Source organism: Meleagris gallopavo, chromosome 7, assembly GCF_000146605.3.
Source record: "Meleagris gallopavo isolate NT-WF06-2002-E0010 breed Aviagen turkey brand Nicholas breeding stock chromosome 7, Turkey_5.1, whole genome shotgun sequence".
NCBI lineage: Eukaryota > Metazoa > Chordata > Aves > Galliformes > Phasianidae > Meleagris > Meleagris gallopavo.
Genome location: NC_015017.2, coordinates 13,328,919 through 13,345,986, shown reverse-complemented (window position 1 = coordinate 13,345,986; position 17,068 = coordinate 13,328,919). Strand labels below are relative to the sequence as shown.

At 39.9% G+C, this 17,068-nt stretch overlaps 1 protein-coding gene across 5 annotated transcripts in view; it reads right to left on the bottom strand.

The window, feature by feature from the left end:
- Nucleotides 1-17,068, bottom strand: part of PIKFYVE (phosphoinositide kinase, FYVE-type zinc finger containing) — a 63,153-nt gene that overhangs the window by 15,404 nt on the left and 30,681 nt on the right. For all 5 annotated transcript variants that reach the window (XM_019617074.2, XM_010713523.3, XM_010713524.3 and 2 more), the window contains 15 exons: nucleotides 16,702-16,831; nucleotides 15,697-15,877; nucleotides 14,330-14,404; nucleotides 13,276-13,383; nucleotides 10,242-10,382; nucleotides 9,536-9,662; nucleotides 7,773-8,959; nucleotides 6,382-6,482; nucleotides 5,196-5,267; nucleotides 4,235-4,406; nucleotides 2,794-2,972; nucleotides 2,111-2,224; nucleotides 1,090-1,198; nucleotides 823-977; nucleotides 133-223 (listed from right to left, as the gene is read on the bottom strand). In XM_019617074.2, coding sequence (XP_019472619.1) covers nucleotides 133-223; nucleotides 823-977; nucleotides 1,090-1,198; nucleotides 2,111-2,224; nucleotides 2,794-2,972; nucleotides 4,235-4,406; nucleotides 5,196-5,267; nucleotides 6,382-6,482; nucleotides 7,773-8,959; nucleotides 9,536-9,662; nucleotides 10,242-10,382; nucleotides 13,276-13,383; nucleotides 14,330-14,404; nucleotides 15,697-15,877; nucleotides 16,702-16,831 — 2,942 coding nt within the window. The remainder of the gene's footprint in view (nucleotides 1-132; nucleotides 224-822; nucleotides 978-1,089; nucleotides 1,199-2,110; nucleotides 2,225-2,793; nucleotides 2,973-4,234; nucleotides 4,407-5,195; nucleotides 5,268-6,381; nucleotides 6,483-7,772; nucleotides 8,960-9,535; nucleotides 9,663-10,241; nucleotides 10,383-13,275; nucleotides 13,384-14,329; nucleotides 14,405-15,696; nucleotides 15,878-16,701; nucleotides 16,832-17,068) is intronic.

Genomic DNA, 17,068 nt, shown 5'->3' with positions numbered 1-17,068 from the left:
TGTTTACATATGAAAATTACACAATGCAGTAAGACAAGTTAACTAATTATTAAAGTGAACTGAAGTTGAACTTTAGACAATTGTGCTCCCGCAGAACAAATGTTTAAGTAATGTCCAGCCTGTTGCTTGTACCTTGCTTTCTTCACCTTGCCTCAGTCTTCCAGGGCTAGGTGGTACTGAGGGGCGTTTTCTCCCTTTCTCTTGCTGGAAAAGATCCTGCAATCTTTTAAAAAAAAATTAAAAAATAAACTCAAAACATAGGTTACACATATTAGCTCTAAAAGGCAAAAATTATGTTTCTCCATATTAGAATACAGCCCAGCATGCCTTCACAAGCCTTTAACACAAACTAAGATGACTGCTAATACGTGCTGAAGCTGTATTTTATGGCCAAAGACAAAATCTTTTCCTCATGCCTTGATCAGCACTACAGCAACAAGAGATGCTGCAAACACCACATCCCAGATGCTCTACAGTATGAGAGCAAAGCGCAAAGTGCAAAATAACAGAAAAATAAGTCATCTTAAGCATTTCATTTGGCATGTGCCCACCTGAGACCATTTCATTCAATTGCTTTTACATGCTTCCATCTTCCACCTTTGTTCAAATGACACTTTCCCTCCTCAGATGAAAGTTGTGCTCTACAACATCACATAGCCTTTAACAATTTTCTGTTCCAGTCAGCCAGCCATTAAAGGGTATTCAGCACTACATATATGTATATGTATAGCAATTGCACTAGAGGGAGAAAAAGCATAGAACTTCTTCCCTCACAGTATCAGCAGAGTACTGATGTTACCATTTCAGCATCTGTTCTCTTACCTACTATTCCAGGCTTGTAGCATTTCACAGAGTCCTTGCTTTTTAGCAATCAGAGACTCAAAAATAGATTGTAGCTGTTGAGGTGTGTCCACTGATGATGAAAGGAGCCTTGCCTGAATCTTCTCAGTCCAGTTTCGAAATTCCCCCTCTTCCATCTGCCAAAACAAAAACTGTCAGCGTTCTGTCACACGGCGTAACGCTCAACCCAACTGGCTTCTCCACACCCTTTGGAGACTATGCTCTGTAGATGCAGAGGTAGTCCATCACCTCCTTTTGTGCAAACAGATCTTCCATTTTCTCTTCCCTTGTTTTGCTGAAAGTGTCAGTTTTCAGAGAAGCAAGGCGATCATCAACAGCAAGGTACACTTGGGACACCCTGAGAACAGGAATACAAAGAGTTAAGCTGTGATTACTTGAAACAACTTCAACATTCTTTAATAGAAATCTGAACATGCTTACAGTTAGAGTTTCAGAATACAAAAGATGATACATGACAGTCTTCTGCACAGTAGGATGTCCCACTGAATTCACCATGAATTTCGGAAAAAAATCCATCCATGCTGTAGAAATCTCTAAATTATACACAATAACATTCTTCACCACAGCTTATTCTTAGCAGTAGAAGTTTTCAGAGAGCAATTGAAAGGTCACAACTGCATTACTAGCAGAGGAGAGCTGTTGCGCTACAGGTGCCTGGGGAGACTGTCAGACTGCAAGCTAAACCGATATCACCAGCAGGGATGAGAGAGAATAAAATATTTCAGTTCTCAACAAAACTAGACAATTTCTGAAGTCAGGCAGTCATGGAGAAGTCAGCCAAACAGGAAAGCTGCTGCGAGGTCAAACAGCAGTCAGGTTAGAATTAAGATAGCTTCTTCCACCATGCCTGTCTTCCACATTTTTGTTCCTATATTTAGAAGGTGTCTAGGTCTACAACAGTTTGCCTCAGACTACAAAAACATACCTGATTGTCTACTAGTATGGAAACATGCTAGATCACTCATAACAATGCAGCAGTCAGAGATCACAATAAACACAGCCAGTAGAAGGCAAGATTCTTAAGCTAAATTGCAACAGACAAAAAGGTAAGAATTGGTATTGATGGAATTTGGTAAAGGTAGGAAAGAACACTCCAGTGCTACTCTCCCTTAGAAATACATCCAATTAGAAAAGGAGTTATTTTAAATGCATTTATTTTTAATTACGAATATTTAACAAGCGTCAGCAAACATATTTCTGTGTTTTGCTACAAAGTCCAAAATACAAATAAGTTAAATTCAAAGCTTACTTTTGAGAGAAGTCCTTAAGATCCTGCAAAATTGTAACTTTTAGTGGAGCCTGCCGTTTGATATAGATCTTGGGTAGTGGGACACATACTTCAAGTAGACGGATTGGAGAGTAGCTGAGAAGAGAATGTGACAACTTTTAATGATTTTCCTCATATAGAGGTATATGTACAACTTCTTTCAGCTTCAGAATAAAGTTCTGAAAGTATTCTAGATTATCCAAAGCAGAAGTGTTTTCCCCTTCAGCATCATCTACTGGAACAATTCACAGCCCCATGTCACATGGCTATTTCTAAATAGGAGAGATACGGATTTGAAGGCTAGACTATTAGGTGGATAAATAATTGGTTGGATGGTCATAGCCACGAGGTTGTTGTCAGTGGCTCTATATCCAGGAGGAAGCCGGTCATAAGTGGTGTCCACCACGAGTCTGTCTTGGGACAGGCGCTCTTCAGTATCTTCATATACAATTCTATGATTCTATGGCTATTCTTAGGAATATTGTCCACCTCATCCACCACAGTGATGGCAACTACAATGCACTCTGCATGCCAGCACACAATCTGTGTCATGCTATCCCTTGCTTTACCCAGTGAGGAACAGACTCAAGGAATTTTTGTCAGAGCCAGATGCTTTACACAGTACTAGAGAATGAATTCATTTATTAAAAACCAGAGGACCTCACCTGAAAGATGCCACCATCTGATTGTAAGAAAAATACTGGTGATAGTCATGGTGAATGGAATGACCACAAGGCTCTGCATTGGCCCTTCGTGTGTACTGGTGCCCATAGAATCTCAGCTCAAGGTATTTTGCAAAAGACATAGACCAAGAATCACTAGAAAGGGGAACAACTGGTGTCACCTGAAATTGAAAGCAAAGTGTCTTAATTTCACTCTTCGCCCAGAAAAAAAGACAGGCTAATCTAGACTCTAATCTAGTAATTATTAGTACCAGAAGCACTCATAACCCTGAAAGATACCAAAACAACTAAAAAATTGTTTATACAGAGCTAAAGACAATGCATAGATGGATACAATAAACAGGATAAATAATAAATGCCAGTCGATATTAACAGCCACTAAGTTGGGAGAGCACAAACACATCATTCTATCTGGCATACTGCTCTTGTATACAGATAATTTCCAGCAGACCAGTCCGCAGCAGTGCTTTCATCACATACTTTTTCCCTAGTGATTCTTCACCTACAAATACTCTGCGGTGTTTTTCAACCTCAGCAGTGCTTGCAAGCTTGGAGCAGCCATTTACACTTAATAGCTACAAACTTAGTGTTTACATGAGCACACAGTAATAAAAGGTTACAGAATATACATATGCAGTGTGGGGCAGTGTATACATAAGGATTGTAGGGCTTGCCTTCAGCAACTACATTAACTTCTTTTAGATACCTTTAAGTCCAACACCTATGTTTAAGCCAGTATTAAGTAGGTGAACTGAGTCACTAGCACAGATAATTAAGATGTTTTGAGTTTGAGGCACTGCATGAATCTTTCTATTCTCATCTCTCTTAAAAGGCTCCTAAGATTTACAGAAAGGTTGGCTAAAGAGGAATATCCAGCTGGTAATGTTTTTCTTAGTTTAATTAAAGAACAAGTTTCAGATAATACACAGTGTTATTATGTTGTGGTTTTTCATCTTTCTAATGAGGATTTCATTTACTTTCTAATGCCTACTAAAGGAAGTCTAGACGTCACACTGACTCAATGCAGACTGTCTAGTTTAAAGCAGATCAAAGAATACCAAGTGGGCTTAGCCAATTACTAAGCCAGGAGGTCTCAACATCTACCCTTTCCCGCACGCACATTCTTCAGATGCTTGTACAGATTCACATGGAAGGGACAATGCTCTTCACCTCTGAAAGGACAGCTCCTAGATTTTCCCATGTCAGAAACTTGTTACCAACAATATATCAATTTCACTTAAACCTATCCTTTCAGGACTGATACTTTTCAATACGCCTCCATCATACTATGTTTTATCCTCAATGTTTCCAATTCTACAAGAGGAATTTGTAGACACACAGGACCACTTGGCACTAGTAACAGCTTTTATACAATCTCATCTTTCCATACATACCCAACTGATTCTTAAGTTCTCATCCTTACCTGTTTGCACAGCCTACACCAGGAATAAGTAAGAATTGTGTGCTGGTACCCAGGGACTGGGGAGTCCAGCTCCTTTAACACAATTTGCACGCATCCTTGCCCATGTACAAAGCGACGAATGTGGTGCACCATTGGCGTTTCACAGAACATGCTGGGGCACTGATATGAAGGCCTTACAGAGAAAAATGGAAACACCTATGAATGATCGTATGCAACACACTGCTGAAGAGTTGATTCAACTCATCTAGTATGCCTTTTAATGTCACAGTACTATTAATCTTTTCTATAAAAAGTTTCCTAAGCCTTTAATGAAAGCTGTTGCTGCACAGCTTACTGTTCTCATTTAGGAACAGCACATAGGGAGTCTCCCCTGCCAGCAATAGCTGTATTGGTCACAACAGTAGTGACTGGATACTGGTAGATATCACAGTTCTTTTTTTTTTTTTTTACATTTCTATTACTGAATCTGTTTCTACCAACATATTATATATAGATCACAAAGTATGAATTAAGCAACTGGAAGTGCTTGATACCGAATTAGAAGAGCATTTTGGCAATGTACTAGAGCAAAGGCTATGGGGGGCAAAAATATGCCAAGGACCCCTCAAAATCTTAAAGCTTCAGATCCTGAAGGAAGAGGTATGCAAAATAGTACCATATAACCTCTTTGAACAGAAAAATCCATGATCTTTCTTTGAATGGCTGTCTCTCAAGTCATCACAGAGACTGGTATCAGAAAAACAAATGCAGAATTCTGCAGGTACCAGAATAAAATAGGAAATTTCTCAAAAGCAGTAAGAGTTGAAATAAAAAATAAAATAAAAAAAATAAAAAAATAAAAAACTTACCTTAGACTACAATAATTAAAAAAAATAAAATACTGGAACTATGAAGACAGAGTGACTCACTTAACATGGGACGGATTCTGTTTGGTTTAGAATGAGATATACAATTAATTCACCTAAAACAGTAGCGCTCCAGAAAAATCCCTAGAGTCAGGTCATTTTTTCCATAGAATTCCATGGTCACAATCCTAAAGCAGAGAAAGAAGAAAAGCTTTAGAGGAGGAATTCTGCCACTGCTAATTATGCAACGGCCTTCAGGTGCACAGATCTGCACCTTTTGCTTGGCTGTTTTCAGCCCTGTATACACTCACAGGCTCCCCCACTCCAAGTCTTAACTATTCCCAAATTCTTGCTGACAAGTTCACTAATGAGATCCAAGGAACAACTTTAAAATTCATATTTAAAAGCGGGACACAATTCAACTGTACTTTTGAAGAATATTTTCAAGAACACCTAGGCACAAAACATTAACATCCCAACTGTTACAAAAAGAGCACATCTAAAAGGTGAAAAAAGCCTCAAAGTACTTGAATAAAATTTAATAGCAGCTTTTTACTTCTCAGAATCTGAAGTGACCAAGACACTTAACAGATAAATATCAACTGAAATGCCAATTCAGATATTTCTGTCTTATATAATTACATCATTTTATTGCTGCTTATAAGTGAGCTTATCATCTTCATTGGTTCATTCCTCAGCTTTTATAGGAACTTGAGACCTTCTTTTCAAGAAAGGCAACTATAAAATTTCACCTGGTTTAGACAATGAAACATCAAGACTTGTCCAAGGAGTAGCAATGAAAATACATCATAAATTCTGCATAATCAACAAGTCACAGCCCTCTTAGCTAAAAACGTAGATGAAAGTCTTAACACTGCTGACTTTATAAGAAAGACAGCAGTATTTTCAAATCACACTCTCAGTAATACAACCTATAAGTATTCTGAGATTATTATTTTTAAGCTTGGACATTATTTATATACACTAAACTCTTCCTCATAGAGCTGCCTAAAGCAGTGCCCTCCCTTCACATACAGATCTCTGCAGTCAAAGATCTAACTAAAGCATTCTGTTTCATGTTGGGCCTTCTCCTTCAGGCCTGAGATTAAAGAGGCTGTGGGATACAGCTCTGGATCCACCTGATCAGGCAAGAGGGAATTTTGGCAACAATTTTGGCAACTGTTGAGAATGATTAAAACTTACAAAAGAATCCTCAGTGAAATATGTTAAGATGCAAGGACTGACCTTGTCTTTGGAAAGAAGATAGCAACTACACAAGCTACAGAAGAGTATTTTTCCTACCAGGGGCTGACACAGGCACTTGGAGCATTGCTGGACTGCGCAGAAGAGCTACTGAAGAGAACACAGAGCCTCTGATGGTTTACTGGACTCAAGCAATCCACCTGGTTGAGAGAAAACAACTCACTCACTGGTTACAGACATCTTCATCCACACACAACCAATGACAGAATTGTACTCTGATAGATAAAATGACAAATTCCTGCTTATTCCTTTTCCACAGATTCACTTTACATTATCAGACAAAAGTGCTAACTGGCCATTTTTAGAAGAACATAACTAGTTGTATGTGTAATAAAAACAGTGTACGCATATATGTTACTGTGGAAAGGAAGCTAAATGTCCAAAAACAGGAAATAATTAAAGCCCCAAGGCAAATGTACAGCATCTTCAAAACACTGTACACTTCAGCACAACTTGAAGGCAAACCTTTGCCATTATATTTTAATCACTTATTGCAGCTACAAAAGGCTTCCAATTTTCTGTTCTTCTCTGTGAAGGGATTTTCCACTTTGCTGCCAGAATGGAACTATCTCCCTTTCCACGCCTTACAGAGCTATGAAGTCACCAAGTATTTTCTTTGATCCCTGAGTAAATTTAAAACAGCACAGACAAGTAGAGCAATGGCTACTCTTACAGCTTGTAAGACTACTGCCTGTGAAGTTACACATATGTATATTTAAGCATCCATTAAAATATGACTTCTGCTCATGAACTTGGGGGCTTAACAGCGACTCAGGAACCAAAACTATTACAAGAAACCAGTTCTGCTACTCTTGTCATAGACATCTTTTTGTGTATAGTTTCCAGCGCAAGAAAGTCCCAAGAACTCAGATACAAATCAGCAGCTGTCATAACAGTTTCCCCTGTCTTTAAATATTTTTGGTTCCAAATATACTGCATTACTTAGAAATTTCTGACAAGATACCACCCCCGCCATTAAGACATTTTCATATTTCTCCAAATCTCCCAATACTTTACAAATACTTGAATTTAATTGCAGTCTACTATTGTTTCCATGCCATTAAGCCCTCTTACACCTTTAGAAATCAGTACAAGCAGCAAAAAAGCTGTTTCAGAAAAAAAGAAGTTTCTGCCCCCTCCACAGTCTCAGGAATCAGTCATATGCAGCTGAGCTGAATAGTCAATCTACTAAACTGGGTCTCACAAGTTTCTCCCTTCTCAGGGAAATTTTGCAGTCAGTTCTCCATTCAGTTTCTCTCATATTCACCTAGTCCTTGGTTATATTAGCTTAAGTGCCCAGAGCACTGCAATCTAAAATGGTTTTGACTTAGTCAAAAAAAAAAAAGCTTCTGGTTCAACATAAAACACTACATGTTCTGTATTACCAGGGGAAACAGATGTAACTATATTTTGAGTAGCATAGATCTTACCTTATGAGACCAGGAGGATTCACTTTGAGCTAGTCCTTTCTCATCCTCTTCAATTTTGTATCCAGTTCTTCCAGCAGGGGCACTGGATACATCCTTAATTTGGGCAAAGGGATCTGTGCTTCTCTGTAGTATCCTCCCTCCCCTGGCTCGATAGTCAGCCAGCATTCTGGCTAAACTCTGGCTATCACCTAGATGCTCTGCTATTCTAGTACTGACCAGCTCATGGGAAGGTAAAATTTGGATAGCCTTGGCTTGGACACTCCCATTCATCCCTTGTAGTCCAGAGAGATCCCGCAATAATTGTCTCTTCCTTCTACTCTCCAACTCCTTGTACTCCTTATTAAGGAGAGGAGACCAATAAACTTGCTCAGGGAAGTATTCTCGAGCAGGGCATCTCATGCCTTTTTCAGTCAATAGAAACGGTTCACGGAACACCATTACAGGAGAAATAGAGAGAATAACATCTTTCAGCTCCTGCTTAAATGCTGCAGAGTACGTCTTGAGACGATCCTCAGAAGACGTTATCTCTTCCGTAACATATAAACCAGTATCATCCTGGAGAGGGTCTCTGAAGACTCTCATCTGATTCTTGGATTCCTGCAGATCATCTGCCTGTTGAAGAGGCTCCAGTGGTTGGCTGTCCAGAGTCACCAAGTGTTGGTCCATGCCATGGAGGGGGAGCAGAGATGTTTCAGGTACTGCCGGAGGTACGGAGTGAAACACTGGAAATGACGACTCCATTTTGTGGTGCTCTTGCTGTTTTGAGGGCACTGTTTCCAGCTGACTGTTCTCTTGGTCACCTCTCTCAAATAAACCTCTTTGTTCAAGCAGGGTGACCTCATCAGATGATACTGACTCAGAGATCACGGGAAGCTTTTCAGCTGAGGGCTCAATGTCTCTGATCACCGTGCTGAAATCCTCACCATTGAACCGGTCCTGTTGTTCATTTTCATCTCCTGGTTCCTCAATAAGGGAGTGAAAGGAAGTGTTTTTGGTGAGAGTAGGGGGCATGGCAAACTCATCCATAAGGAAAGAGATTTCTAGCTGGGAATGATAAGCCACACAGATCATAAAGATCAAGATCTCCTTCACACGGGCCAGTTCATACTCTGCAGCACCACACAACTTGATAGTGCAACCCAGGTGCTGAGGACACCCTTCAAAGAACATTAGAGTTTTTGTTTGATCTAAACAAAACAACAACAACAAAAAAAAAGAAAAGCAAAACACAAGCATTAGGATAACAACTACAGTCAATCTTGTTTTGTGAAAATATTATTTACAGTGCGGATGGCTAAGCTGCCAAATAGGTGCACAGACTGATCATGAAATCTCTATTCTGCACTATTTTCAACACTTTGCTGACAAGATGCTGGGAAATCTTATCTAGCACTAAAGTTAACCCTTCCTATTTTGAATAGGAAGTTGGACAGTGGACTCCAGGGCAGTGGAAGGAGAAAAAAAAAAAATCAATTTAAAAGAAACAATCCAACCTAATTAAAAACTAGCATCTCTCATCTTAGTAAAATAGAGAGACCTTGTACTTCTTGATCAAGTTTTTTTGTCCACACTTTTGTTAATATTATATTTATTAATATTATTAATAACACTTTTATTCCTAGTTGTAGCAAAAGAAAAGAAATTAATAGGAAGAATAATAATACTTGATCACACAAAGCACATGACTGTTCAGATCTCGTTAAGAAGAACAAAACACATAGTGTCTCACGCACACTAAGCAGGATACAACAAGCTTTACTTACCATAGGGCAACTGAAACACTTGCATGTAAAATTTATGACAGGTTCCCAAACGTGGCTTGGTCAACAGTTGATCCATTGACATCACCAAGTCTCCCTGAGTCATTCGACTTACACGGTCTAACACTTGCTGTCAAAATGAGAAGAACAGTAAGAATCTACAGTTACCTCTTACTTTTTACGTTCTGAATTAAATCTAGTCATCCAATCACTCTCCATCCCCAAATAAAATTTTAAGAAGAGCAGTTTTGGCAAATATTACTGATGAGAGAGAACGTTGAGCCCTTTCATGAAGATAACTGAACCCATTCAAGTGAAGGAAGTTCCAGGAGATACAGTGCAGTCAGTGTAGGGCTGTCTGTCAGGACAGCCAACTCTGCTTGGCTCACCCTGCCTCACTGCAACAGAGGGCCTTATTGAGGATCACAGGGGACCCACTGAGCATGTGCAACAAATAGGAGTCAGAGTTAACTAGAATCAATTCAGTAGAAAGACCTGCCAGCAAGGGCACAGCAGAGAGCAGGAGGAAAAGTTACATTCTAGGTTTGCTTGTTCTGTCTTCTTGGAAATGAACTGCCATTAAAAGAAAAGCTGTGGTTTGTTTAGGAGAGAAAATAAATATGATTTTTCTGTGTTTTCTTCAAGGAGCCTGCTACAAGGAGAAATTAAGAGTTCTCCTGTAAGATAGAGACTGACATGAAAGACTCACCGGCTTGACATTGATGACTAGGGTGATACCATGCTCTAGCAGCATGTCCTGGGCGATTCGAGACACAGTCTTTTCAACAAGGACCAAATTAGGCCTGACATCAACTATCCGTTGCACATAGTTCTTCAGGAACTCCCTCTCCTGCAGACATAAACACCACATAGCAGTTAACTAGAGCAAACTTGCCTGGAAAAAAAAAAACAAACAAAACAAATACCTAAATACTTAACACTACTTTCTCATTTATATACTGACCACTCCTATGAAGCAGGGAAACCAGATATTTATTTTTTGCATTGTGCACATTTCCTCACCTCCTAAGCACACCATTCAGTATATCATTGTGCCCTAATCATACATGACTATCTGAAATAAGAGACCTGCAGAATCCAAACATTTTTACATATGCACAGACACATCACACAGCAGAAACCACCTCTGTAAACACAGTCCAGAGTCAGCAGCTCTGCTCTTCATAAACTAGGTTACTCTCTACAAAACAGTTCTTCCTTCACAGAATGGTCAGGGTTGGAAGGGACCTCAAGGATCATGAATCTCCAACCCACCTGCCACATGCAGGGCCACCAACCTCTCCATTTAACACTAGACTTTCCTGCTGCCTTATGAAACTCAAATATCTTAAATAAAGCTAACTTACTTGTACAGGTATTAGACAAATCCACCAGAGAAGTGTTACTGAATCTGGTGGTCATCAGTGCAGAGGAACTCATTAAAGGGGTTAAGACTGGAAGCACCCTGTAGCGATAATGCTCTGGTTAGGCTTGGGATCTGAAGGAACAAGGGCCTAGCAAAAAAAGCAAAGTCGGGACCATGAACTTCAGGAGAACTAACTTCCAGCTGTTTAAGGAACTACTGGATGAGATCCTCTGGGAAGTTCTCCTTCAGGACAAAGGAGTGGAGCAGAGCTGGCAGCTTTTACAGGATGCCCTTCTGAGAGCACAAGAGCTTTTCATTCTCTGGTACAAGAAATCAAGTAGAAACAGCACAGCTTCTCTGGCACAGCTGAGCAAGAACGTCTGGTCAAACAAAGGGAAAAGAGTGACAGCGTTCCTGATTCTACTGCCTGTACAAGTGACATGGGAAGAGTACAGGGATGCCATCTGGATGTGCAGAGATGGGATCAGGAAGACCAAAGTGTGAAGAACTGAATTTGACGAGGGACATGAAAAATAACCTTTAAGGATTGTATAGTACATCGGTCAGAAGAGACAGAAAAAGGAGAGTGTACCCCCCTCTGATAAATGAGAGAGAACACCACGCTTCAACTGATATGGACTGACTTCTCACATGGTCTGATAGTAAGTGGGAATGTGGCAGAACAGCTTTAAACTAAAACAGAGAAGATTTAGGTTAGATGTTGGGCAGAAATTCTTTACTCAGTGTGGTGAGGCACTTGCTGCCCGGATTAATTTGTGGATGCCCCATTCCTGAAGGCGTTCAAAGTCAGGTTGCCTAGGGCTCTAGACAATCTGATTTAATGTCTAATTAAGTGGTTGGCAACCCTGTCTAGAGCAGTGGAACTAGATGATCTTCAAGGTTTCTTCAAACCCAAGCCATTCTATGAGTCTACAAAAAAAAAAATCTGTATGTACCTTACAATCCCATCATGGAAAATGTCTTATGTTCAAAAGGTGCTAGTAATACAGCATTTTAAACAAAAATCATTTGCAATATTATGTTCTCCACCTTCAGGTACATGCAAATGTTGAGCAGTGTCACAGAGGGATGTTTCCATTCACTGACAGCATACAAATGCTGCATCTCTTCAAGACCCTGAGACCCTCAGTTCCTAAATCTGCAAAACTGCTGTTGCTGCCATGCCCATCATCTGGCTTCATTTCACTGTCTCCCCTCACTACCAAGCACAAAAAGAAAATAGGGCTGCAAAGTCATTAGAACTAATCAGTTACACTGCTGAAGAGAAAGTACAGCTTCTGAAGCCAAGTATTTTCGAGTGTGTTATTGTGGCTCACATCAGTCAAGTTTTAGAGGTTGTAGGCTTAAGAAAGGTATCACAAGAACGTTTGCCAACTGATAGAAACTGACTTCTTCAACTGACCTAGTATTTCTGTAGTATTCTCAGCCCTAGAGAGCTTTAACACAGACATACAAATACTTACGATCAATTTCTGAAGCAAGCACTGAAACATCACAGCAACCAGCAGTCATAAAAAATAGCAGATGCTTCTGTCCCATTCCAAGGACAGATCTCAGCTTAAATTTCTACTGGAAAACAGCTCACTGTGCTGAGAAATGTTACTGCTAAAGCTCTCATACCTGTAAACCTACCATTAAACACTAAATGGAAGTGGTATCGCATGCAATTGAAGGAAATAGTTAACTACTAACATTATGGCCTAAGCTCAGTAAAGCACAAAATGCCTGTGTTACAAGTACCCTGGAAAAGATCTGAAAACTGATCCTTAGGCAGGCATGCAGTATGTTAAACAAGAAGTCCACCTATTTCAATGTTTTCATACCCAAAGCACCTCCCTGTTCACAAGGGCAGAGCACAAGCTCCAAAGTGACATTTTGTAGTTCATCAACTTCATTAGGTTGGGTGTTGTCCCATTTGTTCAAGCCTGACAAAAAAAGTTACATGGGTACAACCTAAATCTTGCCTATATTCACTTATTTAATACCTCTCTACACACCTAAACAATGTCCAGCTCTGTGCTGCTGAATTGTATGGTTCTTATACAGTGCATCACTAAAATTGAGGAATGTTCTTTGAACTACTACATTTAATTGTAAGGATCATAAAATTGCTCTCAATATGTGCAACTCCAGATGCCTTCTCATAAATCTCTTGTAATCTCAGCAGAAGACTATAAGTTCATGCTCTATTTAGGACAACCTTTCCTTGCCAGCTACTACAAAAGGAAATCTCTTTATTTCCTGTGCATTTCCACTAACTCAAATGCACATTGAAGAGCTAAGTGTGCACTGATCACCTCTTTTGTTTGAATCGCTAGACCCTGAGCAATTCTAACCAATAAAAGCATACTCTTACCTGAAGTACTATAGGATCTATGCAGGTAAATTTTGTTTCTTCTCTATAAAGGTACTCTATTGAGCACTTCAGCAGAAGAATTTTGGGATTTTTTATGCAAGAGTTCATCTAAAAAAAAAAATAAATCACAAAACAATTTTTAAAAAGAGATAGGCAGAAGGGAAAAAAGCTACATCAGATACCCATGACTGTACTTAAGCAAGATTTCTTTGTTATTTCCCACACCATCTACTTCTTATGTTACACCCAGATTTTTGAATTTCACAGCTACTGTCCAGCAAGACTGCAATGCTAAAGGTTTCTGCACTCACCTCCAAGAGCATTACGTCATATTAAGTCTCAATATACTTAAGAGCCTCCAGGTGGATCATTTTAATCTTGACCTCTAGCCTTGTTTAAAGATTCACTTAACCGTACTGTCACACAAATCATGACCATAAGGGCCTTTTTTTCTGTCCAGAACTTGGGGCAGCCACAGAATCACAAAGGTAGGAAAACAACTCCAAGATCATGTAGTCCAACTGCCCACCTAACAACATTTCCCCATTAAATCATATCCCTTAGTACAACATCTAAACTTCTTGAACACCTCTCCAGGGACAGTGACTCCTGTTCCAGTGCCTCTCTTCTGGAGAAGAAATTTTTTGCTAATATCCAACCCAAACCTCCCCTGACACAACTTGAGGCCATTCCCTCTAGTCCTATTGCTAGTTATATGGGAGCAGAGGCTGACCCCCAACCTCACCACAACCTCCTTTCAGGGAGCTGTAGAGAGCTGTAAGGTCTCCCTGAGTCTCCTCTCCTCCAGACTATCATTAGATGCCTCTGGAGTGAAAGGGATAGAAAGGATATTTTGCTACAGATGTGCAAGGGAAGATTTTTCTCCCTCTCCAACAAATGTCTCATCTGAAAGAAAATAGCTTTGAAAAGAAATGCTTCCTTGTTCCTGAGCTCAACAAACTGGAGAAAGTGGTGAGAGCAGCATATAACACAAAAGAAAGTCATTTCCTTCCTTCAGCACTTTCTACTGCCAGCACTTGACCAATCAAGTTACCTTCTTATGTGCAATATTCTTAGTGCATACAAATCCATTCACCACCATGGAGTCAAACTTCTTTCCACCAGGGATCTAACAGAGCAAAGGAAGTTGAACATTTTAATATTGTTAAACATTTCAATAACTTTTAGACATCGTAAACCTAAAAGAACAGCCATTGTGGCTAGCATACAAGCTTTGTCTACATCCTTAGTTATCAGATTAAAGATCATATACTGTCATGCTGGGCACAAAACTCTTTGTCAAAATCATGGAAACTAAGGACAAAAGCATGAAAACAGGCATTAAGTTCCAGGACATCCAGGCCCCTCCTAAAAGACACTTATTTATGAAATCAAACACACTCTGGAAAGTAATAAGGAAACTCAAGTTCTACAGGCCACAGGGAGCATATTAGCATATGCCTCTGCACGCACCATTTTCACTAGTCACAAACAAGAGTTGTAGTGATAAAAAAGAACAAACAAACCTCTACCTACTGCTCGAACATAAATGTTTGAGTACTGTGCCTAGAGTCACAACCAATCACAGGAGAAATAGACAACATGAAACAAGTTCCCGAGTAAGATGTTTCTCTTAGTGCCATATGAAGACACCTATGAGAATTTTCATCTCTGAACATCTGATTTTTTCAAACTGGGTTTCAAGAGAGGCAGCATCAGTTGTTTCTGCTTCAAGAGATGCTACAGAATTGCTCTTCTCATATTTACCTTGCTTCCAAACAGAATAGGCCTCCCAAGGCATATTTCTACCATGCAAAAATAAGCCTGAGCCTGTGAGCTTCAGTTACACTACTTTCCTGGAGGTTAGTTTCACATCAGCTTCTCAGAAAAAGCTCTGCCTGCCACAACTCCAGCCTTACAGTTCAACAATGACATCACTGGGACACCTGGTAAAACTGGATGCACCCTCCCTACCAATTGAGTTTTCCTCTGGGAAGAAAGTCATTGTACTTTGCATCCAGCAAGTTAAATCCTCCATAATGGAAGTTGCGGGGCAATAGACTGCTACACAGAGTTTTGCAAGCTACTTATACAGTGCTCAGTACCTATATAATCCAAGTATAAACCAAGTAGAAGCTAGGAAAGCAAGCAAGTCACTACAGAGGTGCTATTCTTTGCTAATTTCTGCAGCCTAGAGCCTGAATGAACAGGTCAGCTCCAGGGCACTAAAGCACCTTTTGCAGATAGCATAACTCTTTCTGTACAAATTTTCCTAGAACCTCATACTATTCAAAGACCAGAATAACCAATTACACCACTGGACAAGTGGAGCATGGGGGTGACAACCCTTCCCTTCAAACAATGGGTGCCACCAGAAGCTTCATCCTTTGTCTTTCCCTACATCCAGTGTCAAAAACTTACTTTTTTGATGTGGACAAACTGGCGGATATCCATGTCATCATCTCTGTTCTTGACATCAGGCCTTACAGTTTGAACGACCTGACAGACCACAGGTACAATGATATCCCTCCATGACAGTGACAGCGACTCATTGTACAGAAGTTGCTGAAGCAGTGCCATCATGTGGTTGTGGTTAGCAGAGCTGTAAATAAGAGATTTGGTGATGAGGAAAACAAAGAGTTGAGTTTAAAATAAGTCATGTTCCAAAAGTTAATTACTTAATATTTACAAAACAGGAAGTCATCTGAAGATTTGGATCTTAGAAAGTTTTACAGTAAACTCTCTTCTCTTCCACTTGAGCAGACATACACTGCTCCAAAAGTAATGCCTCTTATTTTATTATGTTGACCCCACCATGTCAAACACAGATGTTGGTCACAGAGCAGTAGAGACTGAACCTTCCCATCAATATACCATGACATTTTGTTGCCATGAGACAGACAGCAGCAGAGAAAATGGCGTCTCACACCTAAATGTGTATGAAGCAAAGATCTGTCATTGAATTCCTCCATGGGGAAAAAAATGGCATTCACTGACAGTTGCTGAATGTTTGTGGAGACCAAACAGTGGATGTGAGTGCGAAGAGGTGGTGGGTGCTGCTTTTCAACAGTGGCAACACTTCTGTAAAAGACAAGCCATGTTCCAAATGGCCATACAGAGTTGTCACACCATAAAATGAAAGCATCTCGATCAACATTAATCGGCCAGTGATGGTGACTATGTTGAAAAATGGTGTTTTGTAGCTGAGAAATTGCTCTATAACATTTTCATTCTCTTTGTATCCATTGTAGTTTCCACAGAAATGAATAGGAGGCATTACTTTTGGAGCAACCTACATAAAACCACAGAAAAGAGCAAAAATATCCACAGAAGATAGAGCCCCACTAAAAACTGGTGAAACAAGTGGGCTTCCAGAATCGTTACTCAAGATACAAAAATTCCTTTTTTTTCTTCTTTTTTTCTTACAGCAGCCTTTCCATGGCTTGTTTCTCCCCATTCTCTTCTCTCAGCAGATCCAGATTGCTGTGGTGCCAGCCTAGCGGTGTGAAAAAGAGTTCTTTGGACTTCTCCTCCACCCTCCTATTGAATAATGATTCTGCAAGAGACAAGCCAACCTTGTTAATAAAAGGTCACAGCTGAAAGACTACTTTGAAAAGGAAAGAATTTACTAGGGCATAAGTCTAGCTTCTTGGAAGCCAGAGTTTGAGCTAGGAGTCATGGTAACATGCTATAAACAATATTAAGTGTAACATAAGTGTGCAAAGGAAAAGTGAGTTACTGAAATTCTCATACTGCCAGTATAGAATAGGTAGTTTGCTCTCCTGGAATTAAA